Below are 25,988 nucleotides of genomic sequence, written 5' to 3'. Positions count from 1 at the left end.
CAGGGCTACACAAAGAAACTGTGTCTTGGGGCACTAACAAAGCTTGTTGGTAGATGTCACAATCCTTAACATTTTGAATTTTTAAAAAGCATTTGTGGCAGAAATGCTGCAGTAATATACTTTGGAATTTTCTGTGACATTTAGTCTTGTTTTTGTTTACTTTTATCTTGCCTTGAATTTAATCTTCTTGGTTGGTGTCTGGATTGCCCCGAGGAAGCATATTGATATGTCAAGAGCCAAGTCCTCGGGTGATTCACTATCGAGCACAGGCTTGAGATGCGTTGAGTTCTGGTCTTCTCACTTTTCAATATAATATCAGTGTTGTTTAACATTGCCGTCATTTTTCTTTCTTTTTTTTTTTTTTTGCCTATGGTTGTCAAAGATTTTGAGTTTTGGCTTTGAGAATCCTTTATCTGAAAGACACAAGTCTACCTTATAAATTTTGTTCTTTTTTTTTTTTTAGATATTTGGCATATCGAAATTTCATGATTGACACATACCGTCTAAACCCCCAAGAATATTTAACCAGTACTGCTTGTCGGAGAAACCTGACCGGAGATGTGTGTGCTGTGATGAGGTACGTGTTTGGCGTAGCTCCTGTTCTCCAAGACTTTCCAACTTCAGCTCTTTAGATCTACCTGATTCTGTATTCCAGATTCTTGTTACTTTCCTTCACGTGTCTTATATGTTCCCGTCTGAGCTTGAAGTCCGGTGGGAGGGCTCAACTCTCGTGGAGCAGGAGCTACAGAGGGTTAGGAGTAGCCCGGTACGGGTGCTGGGAGACAAATTTGCGTTTTCTGAAAGAGCTTGACTGGCTCCTGCCCTCGTCCGACCAGATTCCCTTCTTCATTTCACTCAGAAGTATTCTGCCTTTTTAATAGTTATTTTAGTAATTTCTTCCTGGACTGGCAGCCCCCAAATCATGACCTGGAGACTTATTAATTATGAATGCTCGGCTATAGTTTAAGCTTGTTCCCTTTTTTTGTTTGTTTAGCTTTATTTTTATTTTTTATGTGCATTGGGATGAAGGGTCTCAGATAATCCCCTGAAACTGGAGTTACATACAGTTGTGCAAGTTGAACCTGAGTCCTCTACAAGAGCAGTTCTCCAGTCTTGTTGCTAACTAGGTTTTTGGGTTTTTTTTTTTTTTTTTAAACTTAATCAACCCAGTTTCATGAGTCTATGTGTGGCCTGAGGGTTCTTTACCTCATCTGTGTAGTGCCCATCCCACTTTTCCCATTTCCTTTCTGTCTGTCTGGCCCTCAGTTGGCTGGCAGGCTCCCCTTTTCTCTCTGCTTAGCTGTTGACCATTCAGCTTTTGAAATCAGTCAGGTACCTGAGACAGACTCTGTAAAACATGAACACACTTTACATAGTTAAACAAATATTTTGTCCCACAACACTGTTGCATAGTTTATAGCTTTTGATTTATAGTCATATCATGCAATGACAAGGGATCTGAGAGTGCATATACCATCCCAGGAAATTGGGATTTTCTTCTGAATTTGGTCAGAGAATGACCTTTTTTTTTTTTTTTTTTTTTATTTATCTATGTGTGAGGATGTCAGATCTTGGAGTTACAGGCAGTTATTAGCTACCATGTGGGTGCTGGGAATTGATTCCGGGTCCTCTGGAAGAACAGTCAGTGCTCTTAACCACTGAGCCATCTCTCCAGTGCTGAGAATGACTTTTTTTCATTTTGACCTAAATAAATAAGCATTTGTTAGTGTTTTTAATTTGTGAATAAAACTATTATTTGAGGGCTCTGGCAGTGAATGCCTTCAATTTCAGCACTTGGAAAACAGCCATACAGAAGTTTGTGTATTCAAGACCAGCCTGGTCTTTATAGTGAGAGGTGCCAGGTCTACATTGTAGTGCCAGCTCAAATATAAAACAAACACCCACAGTTACTCTCCCTCAAACAGAACCAAGATGCTTGGATGCTGAACATGTGTTCTCTATTCTAGTTTTTATCAAGTGCATGATTATGAGTTCACAGATAAGATTGCTTCATTAGATTGTAATGTACAGAACTTTGATCTTTCAGGGTTCATGCCTTCTTAGAGCAGTGGGGTCTTGTTAACTACCAGGTTGATCCTGAAAGTCGACCCATGGCTATGGGTCCTCCTCCCACTCCTCATTTCAATGTGTTGGCTGACACGCCCTCAGGGCTTGTTCCTCTGCATCTTCGGTCACCTCAGGTAAGTTAGATTTTCTACTCTTGAAGTCTACCTTTCATTCTTGATCTGACTGGAAGTTCTTATTCTGGTGATAGGGTTAATTCCTTTAGTGTTGTTTCTTAGCTGATAGTTTTGGAATTGTATATCTTGGTTTTCATTTCCCCAAATGTAAAAGTTCATAACGGTGTGAGTGTGTAATGTTCAAGATAACATCACGCCACCAATTCTGAGACATTATACTATGACATTACCAAAGTTTTTGTTACTCTTTAGTTCTTTATCCCTTTGCCATTAATGTCACTAGTAAATAAGCAAATAATAAACAAACTTGTCATTCAGTATGTGCCTTGGAAGCATACATTTTTAGAACCTTTATTAATAACTTTACTAAAGATTTCAGAAGTATATATGCATCGCTTTTGGAAGACTAGTGAGTATATAAAATTAATAGTAGGATTTCATACTGTATTTCCTCTGCGTTGTGAAAGTATTTCATTTTATCAGGAAAATTTCCTGTTTTCTGTGACTTAAGGGAGCACCAAAATACTTGCTTTTTTTTGTTTGTTTTTTGTTTTTTGGGTTTTTGTTTTTTGTTTTTTTTTGTTTTTGAGACAGGGTTTCTCTGTAGCTTTGGAGCCTGTCCTGGGACTAGCTCTTGTAGACCAGGCTGGCCTCGAACTCACAAAGATCCTCCTGCCTACGTCTTTTGAGCCACCACTACCTGGCTGTTTTTGTTTTTGAGACAGGGTTTCTCAGTAGCTATGGAGTCTTGGAACTCTGTAGACCAGCTGTGACCTTGAAGTCACAGAGATCTGACTGCCTCTGCCTCCTGCTGGGATTAAAGTCGTGCGCCACCATCACCTGGCAATACTTGTCTTTTTGTTGTTGTTCTTTGTTTTTGTGACTTGACCCAAAGTGGTGTTTTGTTGTTGTTGTTGTGTTTTGTTTTGTGTGTGTGTCTTATTTTTTTGAGACAGGGTCTCACTTTGTAGCTCTGACTGTCCTGGAACTCAGTTTGTAGATCAGGCTAGCCCTGACGTCACAGAGATCCACTTGCCTTTGCCTCCCGAATGATGGGGTTAAAGGAGTGTATCACCGCCCTCAGGCGATCAACATATTTAGGAGTCATTGTTGACTGGAGAGATTGCTCAGTGTTTAAGAGCATGACTGCTCTTCCTGAGGACCTGCGTTCAGTTTTCACCACCCATGTGATATCTCACAACTCTCTGTTACTCCAGTCATAAAACAAACCAAAAACACCCCAAAAACTTTTATCCCCTTAAATTTGAACAGATTAATAGTCATTTGTCATTTATCTGCCTCACAGGTCCCTGCTGCTCAGCAGATGTTAAACTTTCCTGAGAAGAACAAGGAAAAACCAATTGATTTGCAGAACTTTGGTCTTCGAACTGACATTTACTCCAAGAAAACACTGGCAAAGGTAAAGACTTTTATAAACCCACATGGACCACCACTTGCATGTGTCTTTTTATAAGTCTCTGATAGGAGCCAGCAAAGTTTCTACTGATGTCAAATGCATTGCAATAGTCACATATATGATTAACAGAGATTTAAAAATAATATGGATAGTATTTTATGAGGATAATACAATATGAAAAGTAAATTAGAATATACATTAAGAATCAGGCGTTTTGCATTGTCTATTGAATTGATTCAGTAGACTATTCTAATTATAAAACAGGTTAGTGAGCTTAAAGCCCTGTTTACACACTGAGCAGTGAGAAAAACAACTGGATAGTGGTGGAGAAAGGACAAAACAGTACGAACAAAGTGCAGGAGACATGTTGTCAGCGGTCAGAAGAATTAATTTATCAGTGGAAGAGCAACAAGGGGAAGACGGGTGTCTTAGGGTTTTCTTTGCTGCGAAGAGCAATTGGGATGGCTCAGTCACAGTTTGATAGGTGCAGTTCATTATCATCAGGGCAGGGAGAGGCAGATGTGCTGGAGCTGAGAGTCCTGCTCTCCCAGGTCGCAGGAAGTCAGCTGAGACACTATCCTGATCATAGTTAATCTCACTTCCTCCAACAAGGCCCTTCCCTCTGAAACAAAGCCACATCTCTTAGTAGTACCACTCCCTGTGAGAATATTGGGGCGACGTACATTCAAATTCCAACAGTAGGATTGATAGATTAACTGTGTAATTGTTAACTCTATGCTGGAACATTCAGAGGCTGGCAAGATGGCTTAGTGATTCCAGGAGTTGCAGTCAAGCCTGACAGCCTAAATTCAGGTCTCCAGCACACACATAACAGTTGCATTTGGTAGTACCTTCTTGCAGCAAGAAGGGAAGAGACCGAAGAACCTGAAGTTTGTGGATCCAGTATCTGGATTAGGGAGCACACAGGGATACAGTGAAATGGACATTGCCAAAAACAAGGTAGAAGCTAAGGGCTTGCACTCGAGGTTGTCCCTTGACCTCCATATATACAACCTCAGAAATAAATACACACACATACGCACCTGACTCGAAAATAATAACCTTTTTAAACTATGATAAAAGCAAAATGAGGATAAATATATGGGTAAGAAATGAAAGTGAATTTAAATGCATAACAAAACTGACGGCTGCTGGTGCTGCTGCACATGTCTTTAACCCCAACCTGGTCTGCAGAGTGAGTTCCAGGACAGCCAGAGCTGTAACACAGAGAAACTGTCTCAAAAAAAGAAAAAATAATAACCTGGAACAAATCAGCTGATGGCTGATGCTTTAACATCAATCATAGAAATCAAAGGACAAATAACTTGTATTGTAAAGTAGTGAAAACTCACCTTGAAAATCTGTATTAAGTAATCAGTGGGGTCAAACAAAATGTAGATGTTGTAAAGTGTAGAACTTTCCATTAGAGCACCATACAAAAAAGTATAGTAAATTCCTCAGGATGAAGAGCAGTGAGAACAGGTAGGCTTAACACGAGTCAGCAGTGGCTCCCGGCAGTACAGCATCCTAATCTACCTGCTTTTCTTAATTACGTAGAGCAGTGTGAGTTTTTACCTTCTTCTTTAGTTCTTCTTTCTTACCTCATGTTTCCCTAGCTCTTCTGGCCATTTCTTGGTTTTGAGATTCATATTTGGAGTGTTTCAGTTGCATATGTCTTTCTTCTGCACACTTTAATTATGCCTCCAAAGGCTAGAAGAGGATGTTGAAATTGAAGCTGAGTCCTGGACAAGTGTTCTTACTATTGTTCTATCTCTGCAGCCATGTTTGTTTTTATGTGTATGTAAGTGTTTGCTTGTATGTTTGTGTGCTTTGTTTGTGTGTTTGCTGTGTCATGTCAGATCAAGTCAAACTGGAGTTACAGGCACTTAAGAGCTGCCATGTGGTGCTGGGGTAATAATCCAGGTCTTTAGAAGAGCAGCTGGTGCTCTTAACCCCTGAGCTATCTCTCCAGCTCCTGCAATTATAATTTACCAAAACTTTTTGATAGCATATTTAATTGAATAAATTGTTCTTGAAAAGCCAATACATGAATCAGTACAGAATTTTTTTTTTTTTGCTCCATATGGTAACACACGTCATTGAGCTTTTAGCATTAAAGACTATTTACTATAAAAGTAATAGCAGTGTTTAGATCTATTATGTGTGGATTTGAGTGAACACTTCCATATACAGCACAAAGAACTTCAGTAGACCTGGAAGTATACTCTGTGGAAGTTCCTACATTTTATATGAAATGCAAAAATATTAATTTGAAAGTAGACTGATGAGTTGTTAATTAATGTTATAAGTCCCAACACAGCTATTTAAAGTATAACTGACTGGTAGGTTTTATATATATTTTTATATATAAATACATATATCCTCATATATATCATCTCATATATATACATATAAAGGTGAATTTGTTAAAAGGCTGGGTATAACGTAGTATGTTTGAAGTCTGTCAGAGCTCTAAAGCAAGAAAGTTTTTTAAAACAGAAGAAAAAAATCTTGCTCAAACAGAAGGATACAGTAAAGGGAATATTTTAAGAAGACTGAAAATTAGCAAGGGTGGTTGATTCTCAATTGACTCTAGAGATAATAACATATGCATGCATGCTCTCACCCTTTAACCTACGTGCTGGAAATTGAATTTAGGGCCTCTCAAAAGCTAGGCAAGGACCCCCTACTCAGTTCCAGCCGCAGTATTTTTATTTGTATTTTTCAAATTTTAATTATATATATAAAATCTTGCATGTATGTCTGTGCACCATTTGCGTGCAGTACCCTCTGAATCCAGAAGATGGCATCAGATGCTCTGGAACTGGAGATTTACACCATACGGGTGCTGATTATGGAACCTGAGTGCTTTGGAAAAATAGTTGTACCTGCTGACTTATCTCTACAGTTTTTTTCTTTTAAAAAAATCATTTTTTAAAGCTTAATTATTGGAAAAGCAAAAATTGTCAAATTGAGTTTTTTAAAAAAAGGACAGCAATATTTTCTCTTTCAGAAACTTGAGTTTAGAACATAGACACAAAGTAAAAGTAAAACATGGAAGAATATATACCTGCATCCATTGTAGAGCTAGAGCAGTGTATTGATACTAGCGTAAACAGACAGCAGATGAAGTTACCTAAACACGTCTTGTGAGAAGAAGCTGTAATTGAAGCTGGGCGGTGGTGGCACATGCCTTTAATCCCAGCACTCGGGAGACCGAGGCAGGAGGATCTCAGTGAGTTCGAGACCAGCCTGGTTTACAAGAGCTAGTTCCAGGTTAGGCCCAACGCTACTGAGAAACCCTGTCTTGAAAAAAAACAAAAAGAAAAAAAAAGCTGTAATTGAGAAGGCATGATATTTTCAGATTTCAAATCCATATATGTGCATACGGGCTATTTAAAATCTTAGAAATAGGTGAACAAAAACTGAAAGATTGAGAAATAGTCAAGACTAGGATGGACTTACTTCTGTCTGTACTTAGAGGGATTCCTCACACAGCACTCTAGGTCAAGATTCCACCAAAGAGATAGAGAATGCTCCTAGCGGCAAGCACAGCTCTCCAATTATTGACAGACACACAGCTATTGTTGTTGGTCATGAAACCAGAAGTCAGAAACAACTGTAAAATCTTACATAAATGACAAAATGAAAGCAACTTAAATGTTTATTAGTAATACAATTTTTTGTTTGTTCAAGCACTGTAATAGTGTAAAAAGTAAAAGGAACATTCTATTCATTTTCATACAGATTGCATGATTAGGACAAAATCCATCCCCCAAACTTAATTATCAATCTTAATTGCTTAAGCTTGATATCCCAGCACTCAGCAGTCTGATTACCTTGAGTTTGAGACTAATAAAGATTCATTCTCAAAAAAAAAAAAAAACCAAAACCAAAAACACTGCAGTTGGAAAGATGGCCCAGTGGTTACGAGAACTTATTGCACTTGTAAATGTTCTTAGTTTCGTTCCCAACACTTGTTTTATAGTTAGCCATCCATGACTGTAGTTCTAGGGGGTCCAACATCCTGTTCTTCCCTGTCTTGGAAAACTAAAATAAAAAAAAAATAACTACAAAGGATTCCTCCTTTAAGTCTTAAGTAACTGGTCTGATAGCAAAGTACAAAAGCATTCAATACATTTCAATGCTTTTAACATTAGGTTTCATTGGTTGTACATCTTGCTTATTTATTTTTTTAGTTGCTTTAGATTTCTGGCTCTCTTTGCTTTGCCTTCAAACACATATACACATGCACACACAAAATATGTGTGCAAATAGAAAAACAATTACCAGTCCATAGTTTCCTTGTGTTGATAAAACTGATAGAACTTCATCCTGTATAATTGTCCCTAGATTTTTCTGTGCTTGACTTCTTCTGAAATCAGATGAAATGTTAATGGTTTTGTTTCTTTGATTGATACGTCTGGTTCGGGTTCATTAAGAAGTTTCTTTGTCTTAAAATACTTCTGAGTGCATTTTAGCAATATATTGTGAGTTCTAGTGCATATTTTCATTAAACTTGCTTTTATAGTTGAAGATTTACCTCAGTGAGACGACACTTGCCTACCATGCCCTATGGTCTGAGTTCGTTTCTATGTATCACAAAACCAGAAAAAACCTAACTTTTAGGAATTCTGGATATTAGGTTAAAAACGGAATTTTGGGATTTTTGTGTTTAGTTTTGTTTTTGTTTTGCAAATGTTTGATACTACATCATGATTTAAACTGAACATTGTAGAGGCCTAGTAAAGCATAATTAAATTTTTGTTGTGTGCATGTAACTTAGCTACAGAATGAAATTCTAGCATTTATATTGGGAAACTTTAGCAACACAAGGAAACCATGGAATGGTAATTTTTTTCTACTTATACATAACAGGCTTTCAAAGGTTAGAGAAATTAAAAGGAAAATTTGTAATATTATAAAATTTGTCTTTAGAGTTCATACATTTAAAAGTAGAGAATATTATCAACTATTCCATGTAGCCTGTCTCAAGTAAATCTATGATTGGAACATTCCCTGCAAATCAAGGATTCTCTTGTCCTAGTAGATGGCTTGTAGCCTATAGGGTACCTGTATCCTAAAACCATCTTCCTCTTGGAAAGGATTGTCGAGAAAGTGGTCATGTGAGCTTAGGGAATCACTTGGAGACTTTTCAGAGATATAGATTAGGGATAATGTAGAATTATTAGGGTTGGAATTAAAAATCTGAACTTTGTGGTTCCCCAGTGGCTAAGAACACTTACTGGTCTTGCAAAGGACTTTGGTTGGGTCCTACCACTCACACAGAACTTACTACCTTATATAAGTCCAGTTGCAGGGACCTGCTGCTCTCTCTGGCCTCTGTGTGCACTGCTTGCACATGGTGCACACATGTGGGCCAAACACTCGTACTGCTAAAGTAAAGTAAATTATTAAAAAATAATCTAGTGTCGTATATATGTGGTGCATTTCGTCCTAGAGTCCTAGGGAAAGATCTTTTTTCAAATTTAACTAAATATTTACCTTAATTTTTTCCCCATTACATTTATTTATGTGTGTATGTGTGTGCACACTCATGGTTGTGTGGAGGTCAGAGGACAAGTTTTGGAAGACAACTGTTCTCTTTCCATCATGTGGGTTCTGGAGCATCAGACTCAGGCTCCCGGGCCTAATGCTGACAGCCTTTACCCTGTTATCCTTCTCCCTGGCTCTTAGATTATTTTTGTATAATTACAGATGATTTATCTTATAAATTTTCAGATTGTATGTCTTCCAAAGTTGAAATAGCATGGAAGTAGTTCCTGTGACTAATGAAAACTGTTAAAGCATGTCAGACCTTCTGTTGAAGGTTTTGAATGTTTAGTTATTGGGGGACTCATCTTGGTGGATTGAATAAGCCCTGCTGTGAGCTTGCAGACGTCCTGCTTGAGCCCCCTCACTGCATTTGTGATGAGTAATCTCTGACTTTGTATCTTTAGAGCAAAGGTGCTAGTGCCGGAAGGGAGTGGACCGAGCAGGAGACTCTTCTTCTCCTGGAGGTAAGCTAACAGTGACATAACCCCGCAACTGATGCCTGTAAGTTTCTACTTCCTCTATTTTCTTCATTTTCTCTCAGTAAAATTTGAAAAAATAACTTTTTTAGTGTTTTTGTTACTATTTTCAGTTATTCTAGTCTGTCCTTTGGATGTCAGTGTTAAGCATGTGCCTTTTCAGACCACGTTTTAAAATCAGAACTCTTGACCAGCCGTGCCTGTCATGCATGGTGATTGGACAGGAGTGTGTACTCAATATACCCAAGTGAATACAGTTTTTTGCAGTGCTGGTTTGGAATCTTTGTGCCATGAGGAGAAATTTAATTGTACTGGAAACAGCAGCAGTTACTTCTGTTGTTTGGTTTTGGATCGTTAAGATTAGTGGATAGGACTGGAGAGATGGCTCAATCATTAAAGACTAGATTGACAACCAAAAATGTGAGATTAGTGGATATTAGAGTGACGTAAGAAGTTCTGAGCTACTGTTTACTTTGAACATACTGAAGCAAACTGGTGTACCCTTAAACAATAGTACATTTTCTTTGCTGCAGGTGATATCTAAGCTGTGTTTATGTTGATTTTTTTTTTTAAACCTAAGAAGTAAGTCTCAGCAGCATTCTTTAACATTAACACTGTCCGTAAATGCAGTTTGTTTAGTGCAATCACTAGCTTAAAAGTTGGTTTTCCGGTATACAGCATCTAATCACAGCATTTGAAGGCTGGTACCTAAGGATTGCAGGTCCTTTCCTTCCATGATTAGATAGGACAACTCTGTCTTAAAAACTTTCATAGGAAAAACAGCACACATACATATACACACACAGAAAATGCCAGGTATGGTGTTGCACACCTTTAATCCCAGTACTTGGGAGGCAGTGGCAGGTGGATCTCTGTGAGTTTGAGGCCAGCCTGGTGAACAAGAGCTGGTTCCAAGACAGGCTCCACAGCTACAGAGAAATCCTGTCCCTGTCTCGAAAATCCAGAAAAAGAAAGAGAAGGGTGTAGTGGGGGCTGCACCGCTTAGGCCACATACGATCACTTTTTTCAGAAACCAAAGCACATTTCTGTTCTTCCATGTTTGTACCTTGGCCTTTTGTGTACATAGTGTGAGTCTTGTTTTTCTAGCCTTCAGATCTGTTAGAAAATTTATTTCTGTGATTTAGGCCATCAGCCAAGACAATTTTGAGTAGTTGGGCTGGCAGCAGTACTTTTTAATAACCCTGGCACTGGGAGAGAAAAAGGAGGTAGCTAAGGGCTTTGTTTCACTTGTGTTGTGAGGACGCATGGCACTACATGGAGGCAGTATTTCTCTTCCCCAATATAGGAGCCAAGGATTGAACTCAGATTGTCAGGCTTGGCTGCAAAGGTTTTAACCAGCTGAGCCACATGACTGACATTCTAGACAGTTTAGTGAGCTCTAGCTTAGAGAGTGCCCCTGTGTCTAAAAATCAGGTAGAGATCAATAGTGGACAATAACCTGACATTGACCTCTGGTCATGCACACGTGTGTACATGGTGGCTCACACACCTGTTTCTATACACACAGCCTCAAGTAAACCAGCGAAATTATGAATTGAGTTATATCCAAATAAAATTTAGATTTATCCAATCTAGTTGCTTCATTGAGATACGTTTCTAAAAATATTTCTATTTTTTGACAGTGCCCACTTGTGTGTGTGTGTGTGTGTGTGTGTGTTTGTTTTGAGACCAAATACTTTACGTAGCCCTAGTTGTCGTGGAACTCATTGTGTAGACCAAGCTGGCCTTAATGTTAGACATTTACCCGCCTCTGCTTCTGCCTCCACTTCCAAAGTGCTGTAAGTCGTGTTTTACCATGCCTAGCCACTTTTTTTTTTCCTCCATTTTGGTTTTTTAAGATAGGGTTTCTCTGTGTTGCTTTGGAGCCTGTTCTGGAACTCACTCTGTAGACCAGGCTGGCCTTGAACTCACAGAGACCTACCTGCTTCTGCCTTCCAAGTGCTGGATATAAACGTGTATGCACCACTTCCTGGCTTAGAATAGTGTCTTTGGACTTGACTAACCTGTCATCTGGAGGAGGAGGGAATGGGGTTGTTTTGATCATGTTTGGGCTTATGCTAAAAGATAAAATGTGACGTCATTGAAGGCAGGAGAGATAATTTGTTTTAAGTATTTTCTAGTGTTGTAAAAAGGTAAGAAGAAGCTCTACCTAGGACACACAAAAGCTCCTGCTTTTATCGCAGATGCCCCCACCAGAAAATGAACAGAGTAGGCAGTCATGGTCCTAAACACACGTATGTTCAGTGAGCCCCAAAAAGTGTCTTCTAAGTTGCTTCAGCCCTTGTATTTATATTTCTTATTTTCTTGCTGTATTTTATATTTAACCTGTTATTATTGAATGTTTGTCAGAATTTTTACCAAGTTATAAATTTTATGACTTAGACTATTCTTTCAAAATCTTACTGCTAGTCTCATTTTCTATTAAATTATATCATCTTGTAGATCGTAATTTTTTTATTTTGTGTTTCTATGTACATGTATATACATGTTGTCTGAGTCTCTGTGGAAACCAGGGCAACTTTGGAATCAGTTCCTCCTAGCATCATATGGGCTGCTAAACAAGTTACTTCTGTCTCAGCCACCTACTTACCCTGCTGGTGGTCTTTGATAATTTGTGACTTAGCGTGATCGTAGAATGGCAGCAGAGGTAACTGTCTCTTCATTTATTTAAGTCATTGACTTCTCTTTGATTTTCTTTATATCATGTTCATCTTACATAATTTATTGACTTTTATTTCATTTTCATGCTGTTTCAACTATTTTTTACAGTTTAAATTTGTTCATTACTACTAGAGAAATACAAGTATTGCTTTTGTCTTCTGTTGTTCTTTTAACCTGTCATTTGATATTTAGTGTTAATTCTCTACTACTACTCCATAATTTCTTTGGAATTTTTTATATAAACATGATTCTTTTAAAGGGTAGTGTTAATAATGTGCATATATTTCATTTATTTTTGTTGCCTGGTTTACCGTTTACTTCAAGGAAACTGTCAAATTACCATTTTATTTTAATGCATACAAATAATCATTTATGTTGTTTTTTTGAGATAGACTCTTTCCCATTCTGATAATCTTCAAGACTTCTGTTTCAGTTTCCTGAGCACAACTAAATCGCTACCCAGTTTTTTTTTTAGAAATACTGTCTACAGAACTGCAGCAAGTTAAGTGGTTTTGCCTGCATCTTATCATAGGCACTTTGGAGGCCGAGCCAGTAGGATTAGAAGTTTGAAACGAGTCTGTACCACATAATGAGACCCTGCCCCATATCACTTCCTTTTTATTTGATATTAACAGTCTTTTGTTTGTGTGTTCATTTAGGCCCTGGAGATGTACAAGGATGATTGGAATAAAGTCTCAGAACATGTTGGAAGTCGTACTCAGGATGAATGCATCCTCCACTTTTTGAGGCTTCCCATTGAGGACCCATACCTTGAAAATTCAGATGCTTCCCTTGGGCCGCTAGCTTACCAGCCTGTCCCTTTCAGCCAGTCAGGGAACCCAGTGATGAGTACTGTTGCTTTTCTAGCATCTGTAGTTGACCCTCGTGTGGCATCTGCTGCAGCAAAAGCAGCTTTGGGTATGTACTTTGTGTGTTAGTTACTTCTCCAACACTAACATCTGATCTCTTATTGTTTAAAGTGCCTGCTATGTAAGCATGAGGACCTGAATTTGGCTTTCCAAAGCCCATGTAAGAGCCAGGCATTCCAGTAGGTGCTTGTAGCATCTGCCCTGGGGTAGAGATAAATGGTGAGACAGTATCTCAGATCGTAAGATGGAGGGAAAAGTGATAGAGAAAATCTGGCCTCTGTAAACCTCTGATCTCCACATATGCCCACTGGAGTGAACTAGTCAGCTATTTTACACTCCAACAGAAACCCACACATACACACTCACAAATGTTTTAATATATACATATATCTGTTATTATACTCATTTATGTAAATCACCAAAAGACCCTAAAGATAATGGGCTTCATTAAAAATTATAAATAAGGGGGCTGGAGAGATGGCTCAGTGGTTAAGAGCATTGCCTGCTCTTCCAAAGGTCCTGAGTTCAATTCCCAGCAACCACATGGTGGCTCACAACCATCTGTAATGAGGTCTGGTGCCTTCTTCTGGCCTGCAGGCATGCATGCGGACAGAATATTGTATACATAATAAGTAAATACTTAAAAAATTATAAATAAGCTTTTAATGTATTAAAATAGGTTGTAAGTTAAGAGCATTTGTTTAAGTTTTCTTTCACTTTGTTTTAATACCTCTTTTGTCTGTGTTTATGCAGTCCCCTACCATGATATATATCTGAAGGTCAGAGGACTAGAAGTGGGAAGTTTGGTTCTTTCCTACCCACATGTTCCTTGTGAATTAAACTTAAAACCCTCAGTCTAACCCCAAGTGCCTTCTCCTGCCGAGCTATCATGGCCAATAGAATATTTCTTTAGAACGGGGAAGCAGCTAGATGTGATGTCAGACACCTACGAGGTGCCGGCTTCTGGCTGGGAAAGGCAAAGGAATCACAACTTTTTGGTTCATCTTAGATTACTGTGGATCTTGTCTCCTACATATGTATACACACACATTTTCCCCTCTCCAATATATAAAGAAAAAGAAATGTTTATGTGGCGTCAGGCAATTGGTAGAGCTAAGGAATGAAACTTACTTTGTATTTTTGTAGCAAATTAATTTTGTCCAGATTGTTTTATGTTAATAGGATTTTGATCTTTATTGTGGTTTGGTCCTTGGTGATTTTACAACTACCAGTCTAGCCAACACAAAGGTAAAATTAGGACTGCAGTTTTATTTGTTACCAATAGATCATCAAAAATATTTTAAAAATATATTTAAGAAGTTGCTATGATGTTTAGGATAAAACATGAAAGATTTGATTGATTCATTTTACCTTCTTCCCCTAAAAGCTTTTTGCAACTAAACCAGTGCTATTATGCCAGACATTCTGGGTCATGTGTAGGAGCACATAGCTATGCAAAATGAAAATGCTATTCTCTTTTTACCTTCAATCAGAGGAGTTTTCTCGGGTCCGAGAAGAAGTACCCCTGGAATTAGTTGAAGCGCATGTCAAAAAGGTACAAGAGGCTGCAAGAGCCTCTGGGAAGGTGGACCCCACCTATGGCTTGGAAAGCAGCTGTATTGCAGGCACGGGTCCTGATGAGCCAGAGAAGCTTGGTGAGTCACTGCTGTGCCCGAGGACTTGGTTACTAGATGTTTATATTCCCTGTCAGTGTGCAAAATAATAGGATTTGCTTACACTTACGTGAACAAAATGGTAAGTACTAACTTGGCTCTTAAGTTTAGTGTATAATTTTTTTTTCTCTCCTCTCACATACTTGTGGGACATGGGGCATGGTGGTACAGAGAAAGCAAGAACTGAATACAAGCTTGGAAATTGAACAGTATGACAGTTATGACTTTCTCTTTTTGGGTCAGGGTTTCTCTCTTTAACACCTGGCTGTCCTGGAACTCCCTATACCCTGATTCTTTTGTTTAGCACAGTGTTCTCTAGGATCGTACATCATTCTTTGCTTTGCTGAATAGTGCTCTGAGCACGTTCTGTGTTAGTGTATTTTTTCATCAGCACATAGACATTTACCTGTAAATTTCTTCTGTTTTTTACTGCTTTTATATTACTTCCAAGTAATGATAGTCATTTTATACACGATTTTGTGAACACGGCATTTCTCAGTTCTGTGGTAGTCTGTGTTTAGCTCTCTAAGAAATTGTCAGACATTTCCATTGTGCCTGTATAATTTAGGTTCTTACCAGTGTATAGAAGTTCCCATTTCTCAACCTTCTTTTCTTTGGTGTTTGTTTTGTATTTGCCATCCTATTGAAGTGGAAATCTTCATGATTCTCCTGGTGAGGATGGATCTTTTACTGCCTCCTGCAGGCCCCCCCCCCACCTTTGTGTGTGTGTATGTGGCGGGGGGTTTGGTTTTTGAGATGGGTTTTCTGGAACGCACTGTGTAGACCGGGTTGGCCTCGAGCTGTCAGAGATCTGCCTGCCTCTGCTTCCAGAGTGCTGGGTTTAAAGGCGTGCTGCACCACACATGACCATCATTTATTTTTTTCAGAATAGTTTGAATTAAATTTTGAGGTTAGTAGTGTCAGTTCTCCCTCTCCACAATCATCTTAACTGTTCTCTTTTGCCTATGCATATGAACTTTGTCACTATTTTCAATACAGCTTAGTAAGGTTATAATCAGGATTCCATTGTTTCTCTGTTTCAAGCTCGGAAAACGGGTAACACCTTGACAGTATTTTCGCCATCTTTATCATGAAATTGATTCTTTAATTCTTTTATTTCTACCGTGTATGTTTAAATTTCTTTTTTATGTGTGTTAAAAAAGTATGCACACTTGTGATGCACATGAACTCATCAGTATACCCCATGTGACTGTGACCTCTGGACTTTTTTTTTCTTTGTCTCAACCTGACATCTTATCCAGAGCAGTACTTATTGGAATTATGCATGTGCTCTACTTGGCCTAGCTTTGTATGTCTTCTAGTAATTCATACTCTAGTCCTTATGCTCTCCTTTCCCCTCTTTGTTTTTGCCTCTCACTTCCCTAAAACTCAAAAAGTTGACAAGATGTCTGGCCACTGAGCCCAGGCAGTAGTATTATAAATAGTTATGCGTTGTCCAGCATTTTTACATCACTACTTGGAATTGAGTTCATGTTTGTCTGACATGTTGACTGACTGAACTATAGCCCCAGTTCAAACTCTGTGGCCTTGTAATATTAGGGGAGTGTTGGGTATTGCTGAGGAATCTCAGAGGAATTTGTAATGTTTCAGAGGCAGTGGGACCAGGGAGACTGGAGCCCGTAATGAGGGAACTAAGTCTCGTGCAATAGCCAGCCTTATTCAGAGCATCACAGTTATACTCTGAAGGTTAAGGATGGTCACATGAGTAAGATTTTCATGAGTTCAACCTACGTACGATCACATGGACAAACTGCATGTGATAAAAACGTATTTTCCGTAGGTGCATATAAAGGATAATTTAAACATTTAATTGAATAACAGCAGCAAGTAATAATAAGTAATCCAAAGTAAACTCCTATCGGGTACACATGGGGGTTCATGAAAATACATTCCAAGAACAATTCATGTTTTGAAGAAACTGAAGTCATAAGACTCCTGTTTTCTTGGAGTTTTCTCCCAAACACTCTGAATTCCCACAATTCCATTCCTGGATCATATTCCAGTAGGTACCCTGCTGACTTCTTACTTTTAGGTTCCAAGGGAGAATTGTTGCTGTTTCCTAAGTATTCCACTAGTCAGTGCTCAGTAGAATAAAACTCAATATAGTAGACCGGCGTTACTTAAGGAGACCTGCTCACAACTACTTCTCAAACCTGCATACTATTGTGTAATCATTGGTCTTACAAGTAGTAGGGGAAGGAGACTTTGTTTTTGCCACTACTGAGTGTGCATTACACAGTCACAAGTAAGCTGTTGGCTGTCATGGCCCTTGACCTTTTCTTGCCCAGAGTAGAAGGCAAGAAGCAGCTAAGACGATCCTTTGGCCTCTGTATACACACCAAAGCACAACTTTGCCCGAAAATTAGTTTAAAAAACAACAACAACAACAACAACATTATTTTTGACTCTTTGTCCCTTTTTAGTATCATGGTTCATGTTATTGTTGAACTGCTCTGTTCTTGGCATACTGTATAGGCAATCACTTAGGAATCAGGAAAATCTGGTTTAATCTTGCTAGAATAGAAAGAATTCCTTTGTTCCAAATACTAATAAACTAGAAATGGTTAAAATTTCAACTTTTTTTCTTGGACCCTAATAAAGTGTAGGATTGTTTCCAAATTTAAAAATATTAAATAAAATGTAAATGTTTGCATATAAAATTGTTTTATGTGTTTTGGAAGAGAAGGTCATTGAATGAATAAGGAGCCTCTGTCCACCCTTTCAACACCTACCATTTGAGATTCCTCTGGTGAGAGTTCTCTGTTTAGGTCTGTACTCCATTGTTGTTGTTGTTTTTTTTTTTTAAGTTGGATTATGTGTTCATTTAGTGACCAATTTCTTGAGTTCTTTGTATATTTTGGAGCTCAGACCTCTGGAGTTAGTGAATATCTTTTCCCATTCTGTAGGCTGTCGTTTTGTCTTGTTGACCATGTCCTTTGCTTTACAGAAGCTTTTCAGTTTCAGGAGGTTCCATTTATTAATTGTTTCTCTCAGTCTGTGTGTATACATAATAATTAAAAAAAAGAACTATATTGAATAGATATGGAAAGCGTGGGCAACCTTGTCTTCCTGATTTCAGTGGAATCGCTGGGAGTTTCTCTCCATTTAGTTTGATGTTGGCTTGCTGTATATTGCATATATTATGTTTAGGTATGTTCTTTTCTCCAAGAAGGGATGTTGTATTTTGTCAAAAGCTTTTTCGACATCTAATGAGATGGTCATGTGGTTTTTACTTTTCAGCTTGTTTATATGGTGGATTATGTTGACAGATTTTCGTATGTTGAACCATCCGTGCATCTGTGGTATGAAGCCGACTTGGTCATGATGGATGATGGTTCTGATGTGTTCTTGGATTCGATTTGCCAGTATTTTATTTAGTATTTTTGCATCAATGTTCATGAGTGAGATTGGTCTGTAATTCTCTTTCTTAGTAATGTCTTTCTGTGGTTTGGGTATCAGGGTAATTGTAGCCTCATAAAAAGAGTTTGGCAATGTTCCTTCTGTTTCTATTGCGTGGAATAATTTGAGGAATATTGGTATTAGTTCTTCTTTGAAAATCTTATAGACTCTTAAGCTGAAACCATCTGGTCCTGGGCTTTTTTTTGGTTGGGAGACTTTTGTTCACTGTTTCTATTTCTTCAGCAGTTATGGGTGTGTTTAATTTGCTTATCTGGTCTTGATTTAATTTTGGTAAGTGATATTTATCCAGAAAGTTGTCCATTTCCTTTAAGTTTTCCAATTTTGTGGAGTACAGGTTTTCAAAATATGACCTGATGATCCTCTGTATTTCCTCCGTGTCTGTTGTTATATCCCCCTTTGTTTCTGATTTTGTTAAATTGGATATTCTCTCTCTGCCTTTTGTTTAGTTTGGATAAAGTTTTGTCTATTTTGTTGATTTTTCTCAAAGAACCAACTCTTTGTCTCCTTGATTCTTTGTATTGTTTTCTTTGTTTCTATTTTGTTGTTTCAGCTCTCAATTTGATTAAGTTATCTTCTTTTTGTTCTAAAGTTTTCAAATGTTCTGATAATTCACTAGTGTGGGATTTTCCCAGCTTCTTTATGTAGGCGTATAGTGCTATAAACTTTCCTCTTAACACTGCTTTCATTGTGCCCCATAAATTTGGGTATGTTGTGTGGTCATTTTCATTGAATTTTAAGAAGTCTTTAATTTCTCCCTTAATTTTTTCTTTGACCCATTGATGATTCAGGTGAGCATTGTTTAATTTCCATGTGTTTTTGGGTTTTCTAGAATTAGTATTGCTGTTGACTTCTAGTTTTATACCATGGTGATCTGATAAGGTGCATTGGGTTATTCCAACTTTTTTTGTATTTGTTGAGGTTTGTTTTGTTACTGAGTATGTGGTCAATTTTTGAGAAGGTTTCATGAGGTGCTGAGAAGAAGGTATATTCTTTTCTGTTTGGATGGAATATTCTATAGATGTCTGTTAAATCCATTTAGTCATAACATCTGTTAATTCTCTTATTTCTCTGTTCATTTTTTGTCTGATTTACCTGTCCAGTGGTGAGAGGGGAGTGTTGAAGTCTCCCACTATTAGTGTGTGGGGTTTAATATATGATTTAAGCTTTAGATGTGTTTTTTTGACATATGAGGATGACCTTGTATTTGGGGCATAGATGTTTAGTATTAAAATTTCCCCTTGATGGATTTTTCCTGTGACCAATATGAAATGACCTTCTTTGTGTCTTTAGATTGACTTTTAGCTTGAAGTCTATTTTGTTAAGTATTAGGATAGTTACACCCGCTTGTTTCTTAGGTCCATTTGATTGGTATATTTTTTTCCAACCCTTTACTCTGAGACGATGTCTGTTTCTGAGGTTGAGATGTGTTTTTCGTATGCAGAAGAAGGATGGATTCTGTTTTCATATCCAGTCTGTTAGCCTGTGCCTTTTTATAGGTGAGTTGAGTCCATTTACATTAAGGGATATTAATGACCAGTGATTGCTGTTTCCTGGTAATTTAGTTTCCATTGTTGGTGATGTTAATTTGTATGTTTTCCCCTTCTTTGAGATTTGCTGCAATGAGACCATCAGTTGTCTGTTTTTGTTGGTGTAGCCAACTTCCTTTGGTTGGAGTTTTCCTTCTAGTATTTTGTGTAGGGCTGGGTTTGTGGCTAGGTATTGGTGAAATCTAGATTTGTCATGGAATATCTTGTTTTGTCCTTCTATGGTGATTGACAGTTTTGCAGGGTATAGTGGTCTAGGCTGGCATCTGTGGTCTCTTTATGTCTGCATAATTCTTGACCATGACCTTCTGACTATCATTGTCTCCACTGAGAAGTCAGATGTAATTCTGATAGGTCTCCCTTTATATGTTACTTGGCCTTTTTCCTTTGCAGCTCTTAATATTCTTTCTTTACTCTGTATGTTTAGTGTTTTCTTATGTGGCGAGAGGACTTTTTATTTGGATCCAGTCCTGCTTACTCCCTCAGAGGTCCCAGACTCCCGATCAGACCCGCAGAGGTTCCAGGTTCCTGCTTGTTCTCTTTGATGTCCCAGATCAATGCCCGGACCCAAAGAAGTGTCCTGTCACAGGCCTCTTCCCTCTGAGGACCCAGATTCAGGCCTGGCCATGCCAAGACCTCTGGTTTTTGCTTATTCCCTCAGAGGTGCCAGGTTCACTCCCTCCCAGACTGGCAGAGGGCCTACTCCCTTGAAGGTCCCAGGTTCACGTCCGGACCCTTAGCAGTCTCTGGCTCTGGCTCACTAGCTCAACGGTTACTCCACTGTACCTGTTCCCGTGGAGATTGCTGACTCTGGGATGTTTTCACTGGCTCAGTCCTGATCCGCAGTGTCTCGGGACTGGGTTGGCTTCCGGAGCTGAATTTGCTCCTGTCTTCTGCTCCCAGTGGAGCTTGTTTGCTCTCTTTCCTAGGTAGTCACATCGACTTTTATAGTGCTGGGACATTAACCAGAGCTTGTGCATGTGAGCCAAGTACTTCACCATCTGGCCTGTATCTCTAGCCCCCTTCATTCTGTTGGTAGCCGAGCAATACCCTGCTGTACTGACACTGTAGTTACATACACATTCACTAGTTGGTGGGCTTGATTCGTTTCCTTTTTCAGTCATGAGCTTTTCCTTTTAGTTTCTCATTACTGATTAGATAACATATGAAGTGGATAAGTTATGAGTAGTTACAAACCAAAATGGATTTATCCAAGATTAAGGAAAATTCCCAGGCAGTGTTTGTGCACGCCTTTAATCCTAGCCCTTGGGAGGCAGAGGCAGGTGGATCTCTGAGTTTGAGGCCAGACTAATCTCCAAGAGGTAATTCTAGGACAGCCAGGGCTATTACACCGAGAAACTCTGTCTCAAAAGCACGCATACTATACACAAAATCAAACCACACAAAATTCAAAATAATTTACAATGTTTCTCCAAATATTTATGTTGTGAGGATAATTTTTAAATCATTCTTTGGCTGTACTTTCCAAATGTCAAAACTAAACAGAGATATCACAAGGAAAGGATAACACATACACAAACATCTTTTTTTGTTTGGTTTTGGTTTTGGTTTTGGTTTTGTTTTTGGTTTTTTGACACAGGGTTTCTCTGTAGCTTTGGAGCCTGTCCTGGAACTAGCTCTTGTAGACCAGGCTGGCCTTGAACTCAGAGATCCTCCTGCCTCTGCCTCCCAAGTGCAGGGATTAAAGGCGTGCGCCACCACTGCCTGGCACACAAACAAATCTTTAAAAGAAAAATCCTATCACTAACTCAGACTTTTTCAAGATGAACAGTTACCATTTTTATCTGTGGTCATCCTGGTGTGCAGTGGCCCAGCAGAACTACTAACTGAAGCTTAGTAACCAGTGACCGACCCACATAGCCTGAGCTTCCCCAGCTCCACATAGCCTGAGCTCTGGGATCTGTCCTTGTCCCCTCAATTTCTGTCAGGCTAGCTTTTTACAATTTTAATTTTTTTGTTGTTGTATGTCTTTCTGTGTGTGATATGTTTAATGCTAGTACATGTTTGCATTCCTGTGTTTATGGAGGCCAGAGGACATCAGATTTCCTTTCCTTCTTATCATGCATCTTACTGCTAATCTATGGCCATAGTATGTATTTAGACAAATGCCATTTTGTTTTCAAGTTATTTTTGTTCATTTATTTTAAATTAAGTTGTAGGTAGTGTGTGATTCTTTGGATCTTAAGTAGTTTGCCTGTGTTTTATAAAAATAAGAATAGTTTTCTTCAATACCTCGCATAACGGTGTGAATATAAGTAGTTTTTGAATTTTCGAGACAGTCTTTTTCTTTATCCTGACTGAATTCACTCTGGAGTTGTGTGTATTTGTGTTTGTATGCACATGTGAGTGCAGGTGCTGGGGGACTCCAGAAACAGAGGGTGGGATCGCTTGGAACTGTAGTTACAGATATGAGCCACCCTTTGTGGGTGTTGGAAATTAAATTCTCATACTTTGAAAGAGCAGTTGGTGCTTTTAACCACTAAGCCGTCTCTTTACTCCTCTCCCAACACCCATCTCTAACACTTTTTGTGTGGTAAGGGGCACAGAGGGAAAATTGTGGCAATCAGTTCTCTCCTTCCACCTTGTGGGTCCTTAGGACCTAGCTCAGGTCATCAGTCAGGGGCAGTTTACCAGCTGAGCCATCTTACCAGCGGTAGCCATTTTTTAAGGACATAAACTTCTTCGAGAGGGATGGAATGAGCAGGGGTCAGTAAGTCAATAAGGTTCTGGTCTGTCAGACATTTTATTGTAAATCCTGCTTCTATTTCTTTGGTCACAAGTTTTTAGTGTCTGGAGCTTTTTTCTTTATAGAATCTTGACGTGTTGAGCTGTTTTGACAAGCAGGACGGTCATCAAGAGTCTTTGTATCAGCCAGGTGGTTCCTGTGTGAATTAGCAGGTCTTGAGTCAGTCTTCAGTGCTATATGGAGAGCCCGCTGGGTCAGTGAGAGGGCTAAAAACTTGTTCCCAACCAGGCTTGCTGTTAGAAACGTCAATCAAGTTCCCAGCACTCAAGGCACAGGCAGGTGGAATCCCTGTGTTTGAGGCCAGCCTAGTCTACATGTTTTCATGTTTGTTTCAAACAGTACTGAAGTACAGACTAAAATCACAGGAATAGGTCATAATTGAGCTTTTAACCATTAAGGAGTAGTGAAGATTTAAGTGACTTCTGATAATTTTACTTTTAGCAGGGAGAGGGGGGAACGTAATTTCTGTTATGGAGACTATTGTGTCAAATTAGGCACTTTGTCGACTTGAGATATATATATAAACACACACATACATACCCATACCTCTTGCTATGAAGTATTCGTGTCAAGTAAGAGAACATATAGATTTGTCTAATGAAACTGACCTTCTTGTTCAGTTGCACATAGTTCAAAAAACTCATTCCAGCATTGGAGGATTTCTGGGTAAAACAAAAACACATAAATAATGATTCAAGGAGCACTATGCATAGGAAGTAGTGCAAGAGTAGATGTCATTTTAGACTGAGGAATGCTATGCTTCCCATAGGTAGTGGGTTTGAACTGAATGTTGGGACCATCTAGAAGAGCAGGCAAGTGCTCTTTTTTGTTGAACAGTGAGGGCTAAGTCACAGAAATGGAGAGGAACATTGTTCAGAGAGTAGGAAATAAACTTGGTAGCCACAATACAACATTCTTATTCAAATATGAAAAGAATAGTCCACAATGTTAGATGCAGTTAAGAACATAAAGTGATGACAGGCTCATGCGGTGTATTAGTTGAACAGTCCTTCCATTTAATGTGGAGAATGACACCTAGAGTCTCCATGTACAGAGTTCCTGTCATTCAATGCAACCTTTTCTTCCTGACAAGACTGAACTTGCCAGTTCTCAAACCTCTTGGTCTCAGTTCTTTAGAAACCAGAGCATCCAAGGCTGAGCTGGCATGTGTGAGCTCTGACTTCATCTGTAACTCCATCTTAAAGTTAGTAACAAATCTGTAAGCCACCACAGTAGCATGTTACTTTAAGTGGCTGCTTGTCATGCATGTTTTTCTAAAAACCACAACTCCACATATATGAAAAAGAATGAATGAGGAAACACAAATAACACTAGTTTTATGGAAACTGCTTTTTCTTTGGAGACTCCAAGGGCTTCTGGACCACATTTTTTAATAATTGAAATAAATAAGCAGTATCTTAGAATATTCAGTTTGAGGGTGGGGAACACACAAAGATACTGAGAGGTGACTGGAGGCACATTGAGTCCATCAGTTAAGGAACACTTTGTAGAGGAAGTGACCCTTTAAAGCAGAATGAATTAGCATGGAATGTTCTACAACAAATTACCCGAGAAGAAGCAGGTGATGTGGGAAAGGTTGTCTCTGAAGATAAACATGGGGCTAATTTAGGTGGCTTTTTGTTCTACCTTTTAGACACAGGGCAGTCAGCATAATAGAAGCAACATGATTCAATTTCTTTATAAAATGACTGTAGGCAGTTTACAGATGAGGTGCAAAAGTGGTAGTAAATAATTAAAGCTGATTAAATAATCAAGAATGATATACTATTACTTATTCATAATGAACATACTCTTTTAAGCCAGCTATTTTACAAGCATTTGAGTCTCCCAATTTCCTTCATCCCTTTAGGTAATGATTTTTAATCCTCTTCTCATCCTGATTTTGCTAACCACATTATTTTTAGAATGAATTTGGCAACTGCTCTCCAATTTATGCTATGTGCCGTCTTGTTTAAGTTAAATTTTAAAAGTTCATTCTAGTGGTACTTGAGGGCACATACCTTTGATCCTAGCACTTAGGAGACAGAGGCAGATCTCTCGGTTCCAGGCCAACATTGTTTACATAGTAAGACCATTGCTCAAAAATTAAAACACATTTGAATTATTCGCTTAACTCTACATATGTGGGTTGTTCTATCAGCTGAGACTCAGGATTTTCAGCCTTCTGTTCTATCTGAACCATCAAAATGATAATGGAAATGAGAGCCTGCATCATCTCTAGTGTTGACAGTTTAGAGGCTCAGCAGTTACGAGCACTAACTAGCTCCCAGCACTCAGATGGAAGCTCACAGCTGTCAGAATTCAGTTCCAGGGGATCAGATGCCCTCTTCTCTACTCCCGAACTCTGCACTGCATGTAGGTCATGCACAGGCTTACATGTGGACAAAATGCCTATACACATGAAATGTAAGTACATGCATTGAGCATTTGTTAGCCAGACATGGTGGTGCCTCCTGTAATGTCAGCACTTGGGTGTAAATGGAGACTGCTCGTTTGTTTTTTGGTCGCCTAGATCCAAATAATCACACAAAAACTATATTAATTACAGCATTGTTTGGCCAATAACTTGGATGTCTTACTAGCTGGCTCTTATATCTTAAACCCATTTCTTTTAATCTGTGTGTCACCATGAGACTGTAGCCTACTGGTAAGGATAGGCAGCTCCATGACTCTGCCTACCCTCTCTCTCTATAGCTCGGTTCGGATTTCCCACCTGACTTTAGTCTGCTAAGCTGTTGGCTGAAACATCTTTATTCATTATCCAATAAAAGCAACACATACACAGAAGGACATTACATATTACTTGGATGGCTGATGCAGGCGAATCTCCCTTGAGTTTGAGGCCAGCGTGGTCTACATACTGAGTTCAAGGAATACAGAACCAAATAAAACAAATAAATTAAATAAATGATGGGGAAGAGTTGACAGTTCATATCAGAACTCGTACCAAACAGAAATCGTGTTTTCATAGCATTTTGAGAGAAATGCACAACATATAATTAAACTATTTTGAGACATTTCCCAAAAGTTTAAACAGTTTTTCTTTTTTTTTTCTATATTTAATGGCTCTGTAACTACACACCATCATTATATAAGCAGATACTAAATTATATTGCCTTTTATCACAGCCAATTTTCAAAAGGTGTTGGTTTGCCTTGCCTTACCAAAGAATGTACATGTATACTTTTAGAATGGAAATAGAATATATAATTGTGGGTAGTTTTTCAAAATCAAATCATATATCTCATTTCTTGGTGATAAGCATGCATATTTATTAATCTGTGAGGTTTGGGGTGCATTCAAAAAGCCATATATATATTTTCTGTTTGACTTTCTTCTCA

At 38.6% G+C, this 25,988-nt stretch overlaps 1 protein-coding gene across 2 annotated transcripts in view; it reads left to right on the top strand.

The window, feature by feature from the left end:
• The window catches only part of Smarcc1 (SWI/SNF related BAF chromatin remodeling complex subunit C1), a 116,296-nt gene that overhangs the window by 48,092 nt on the left and 42,216 nt on the right, over positions 1–25,988 (top strand). For both annotated transcript variants that reach the window (XM_085688895.2, XM_048424312.3), the window contains exons 16-21: positions 464–577; positions 2,048–2,201; positions 3,508–3,621; positions 9,579–9,638; positions 12,992–13,250; positions 14,695–14,856. In XM_085688895.2, the coding sequence (XP_085545021.1) occupies positions 464–577; positions 2,048–2,201; positions 3,508–3,621; positions 9,579–9,638; positions 12,992–13,250; positions 14,695–14,856 (863 nt within the window). The remainder of the gene's footprint in view (positions 1–463; positions 578–2,047; positions 2,202–3,507; positions 3,622–9,578; positions 9,639–12,991; positions 13,251–14,694; positions 14,857–25,988) is intronic.

The sequence above is a fragment of the Myodes glareolus genome, chromosome 4 (assembly GCF_982192425.1).
Source record: "Myodes glareolus chromosome 4, mMyoGla1.1, whole genome shotgun sequence".
In the NCBI taxonomy this organism is placed as follows: domain Eukaryota; kingdom Metazoa; phylum Chordata; class Mammalia; order Rodentia; family Cricetidae; genus Myodes; species Myodes glareolus.
The sequence above is the reverse complement of the archived record's forward strand: the minus strand, read 5'-3'. Positions and strand labels throughout refer to the sequence as shown.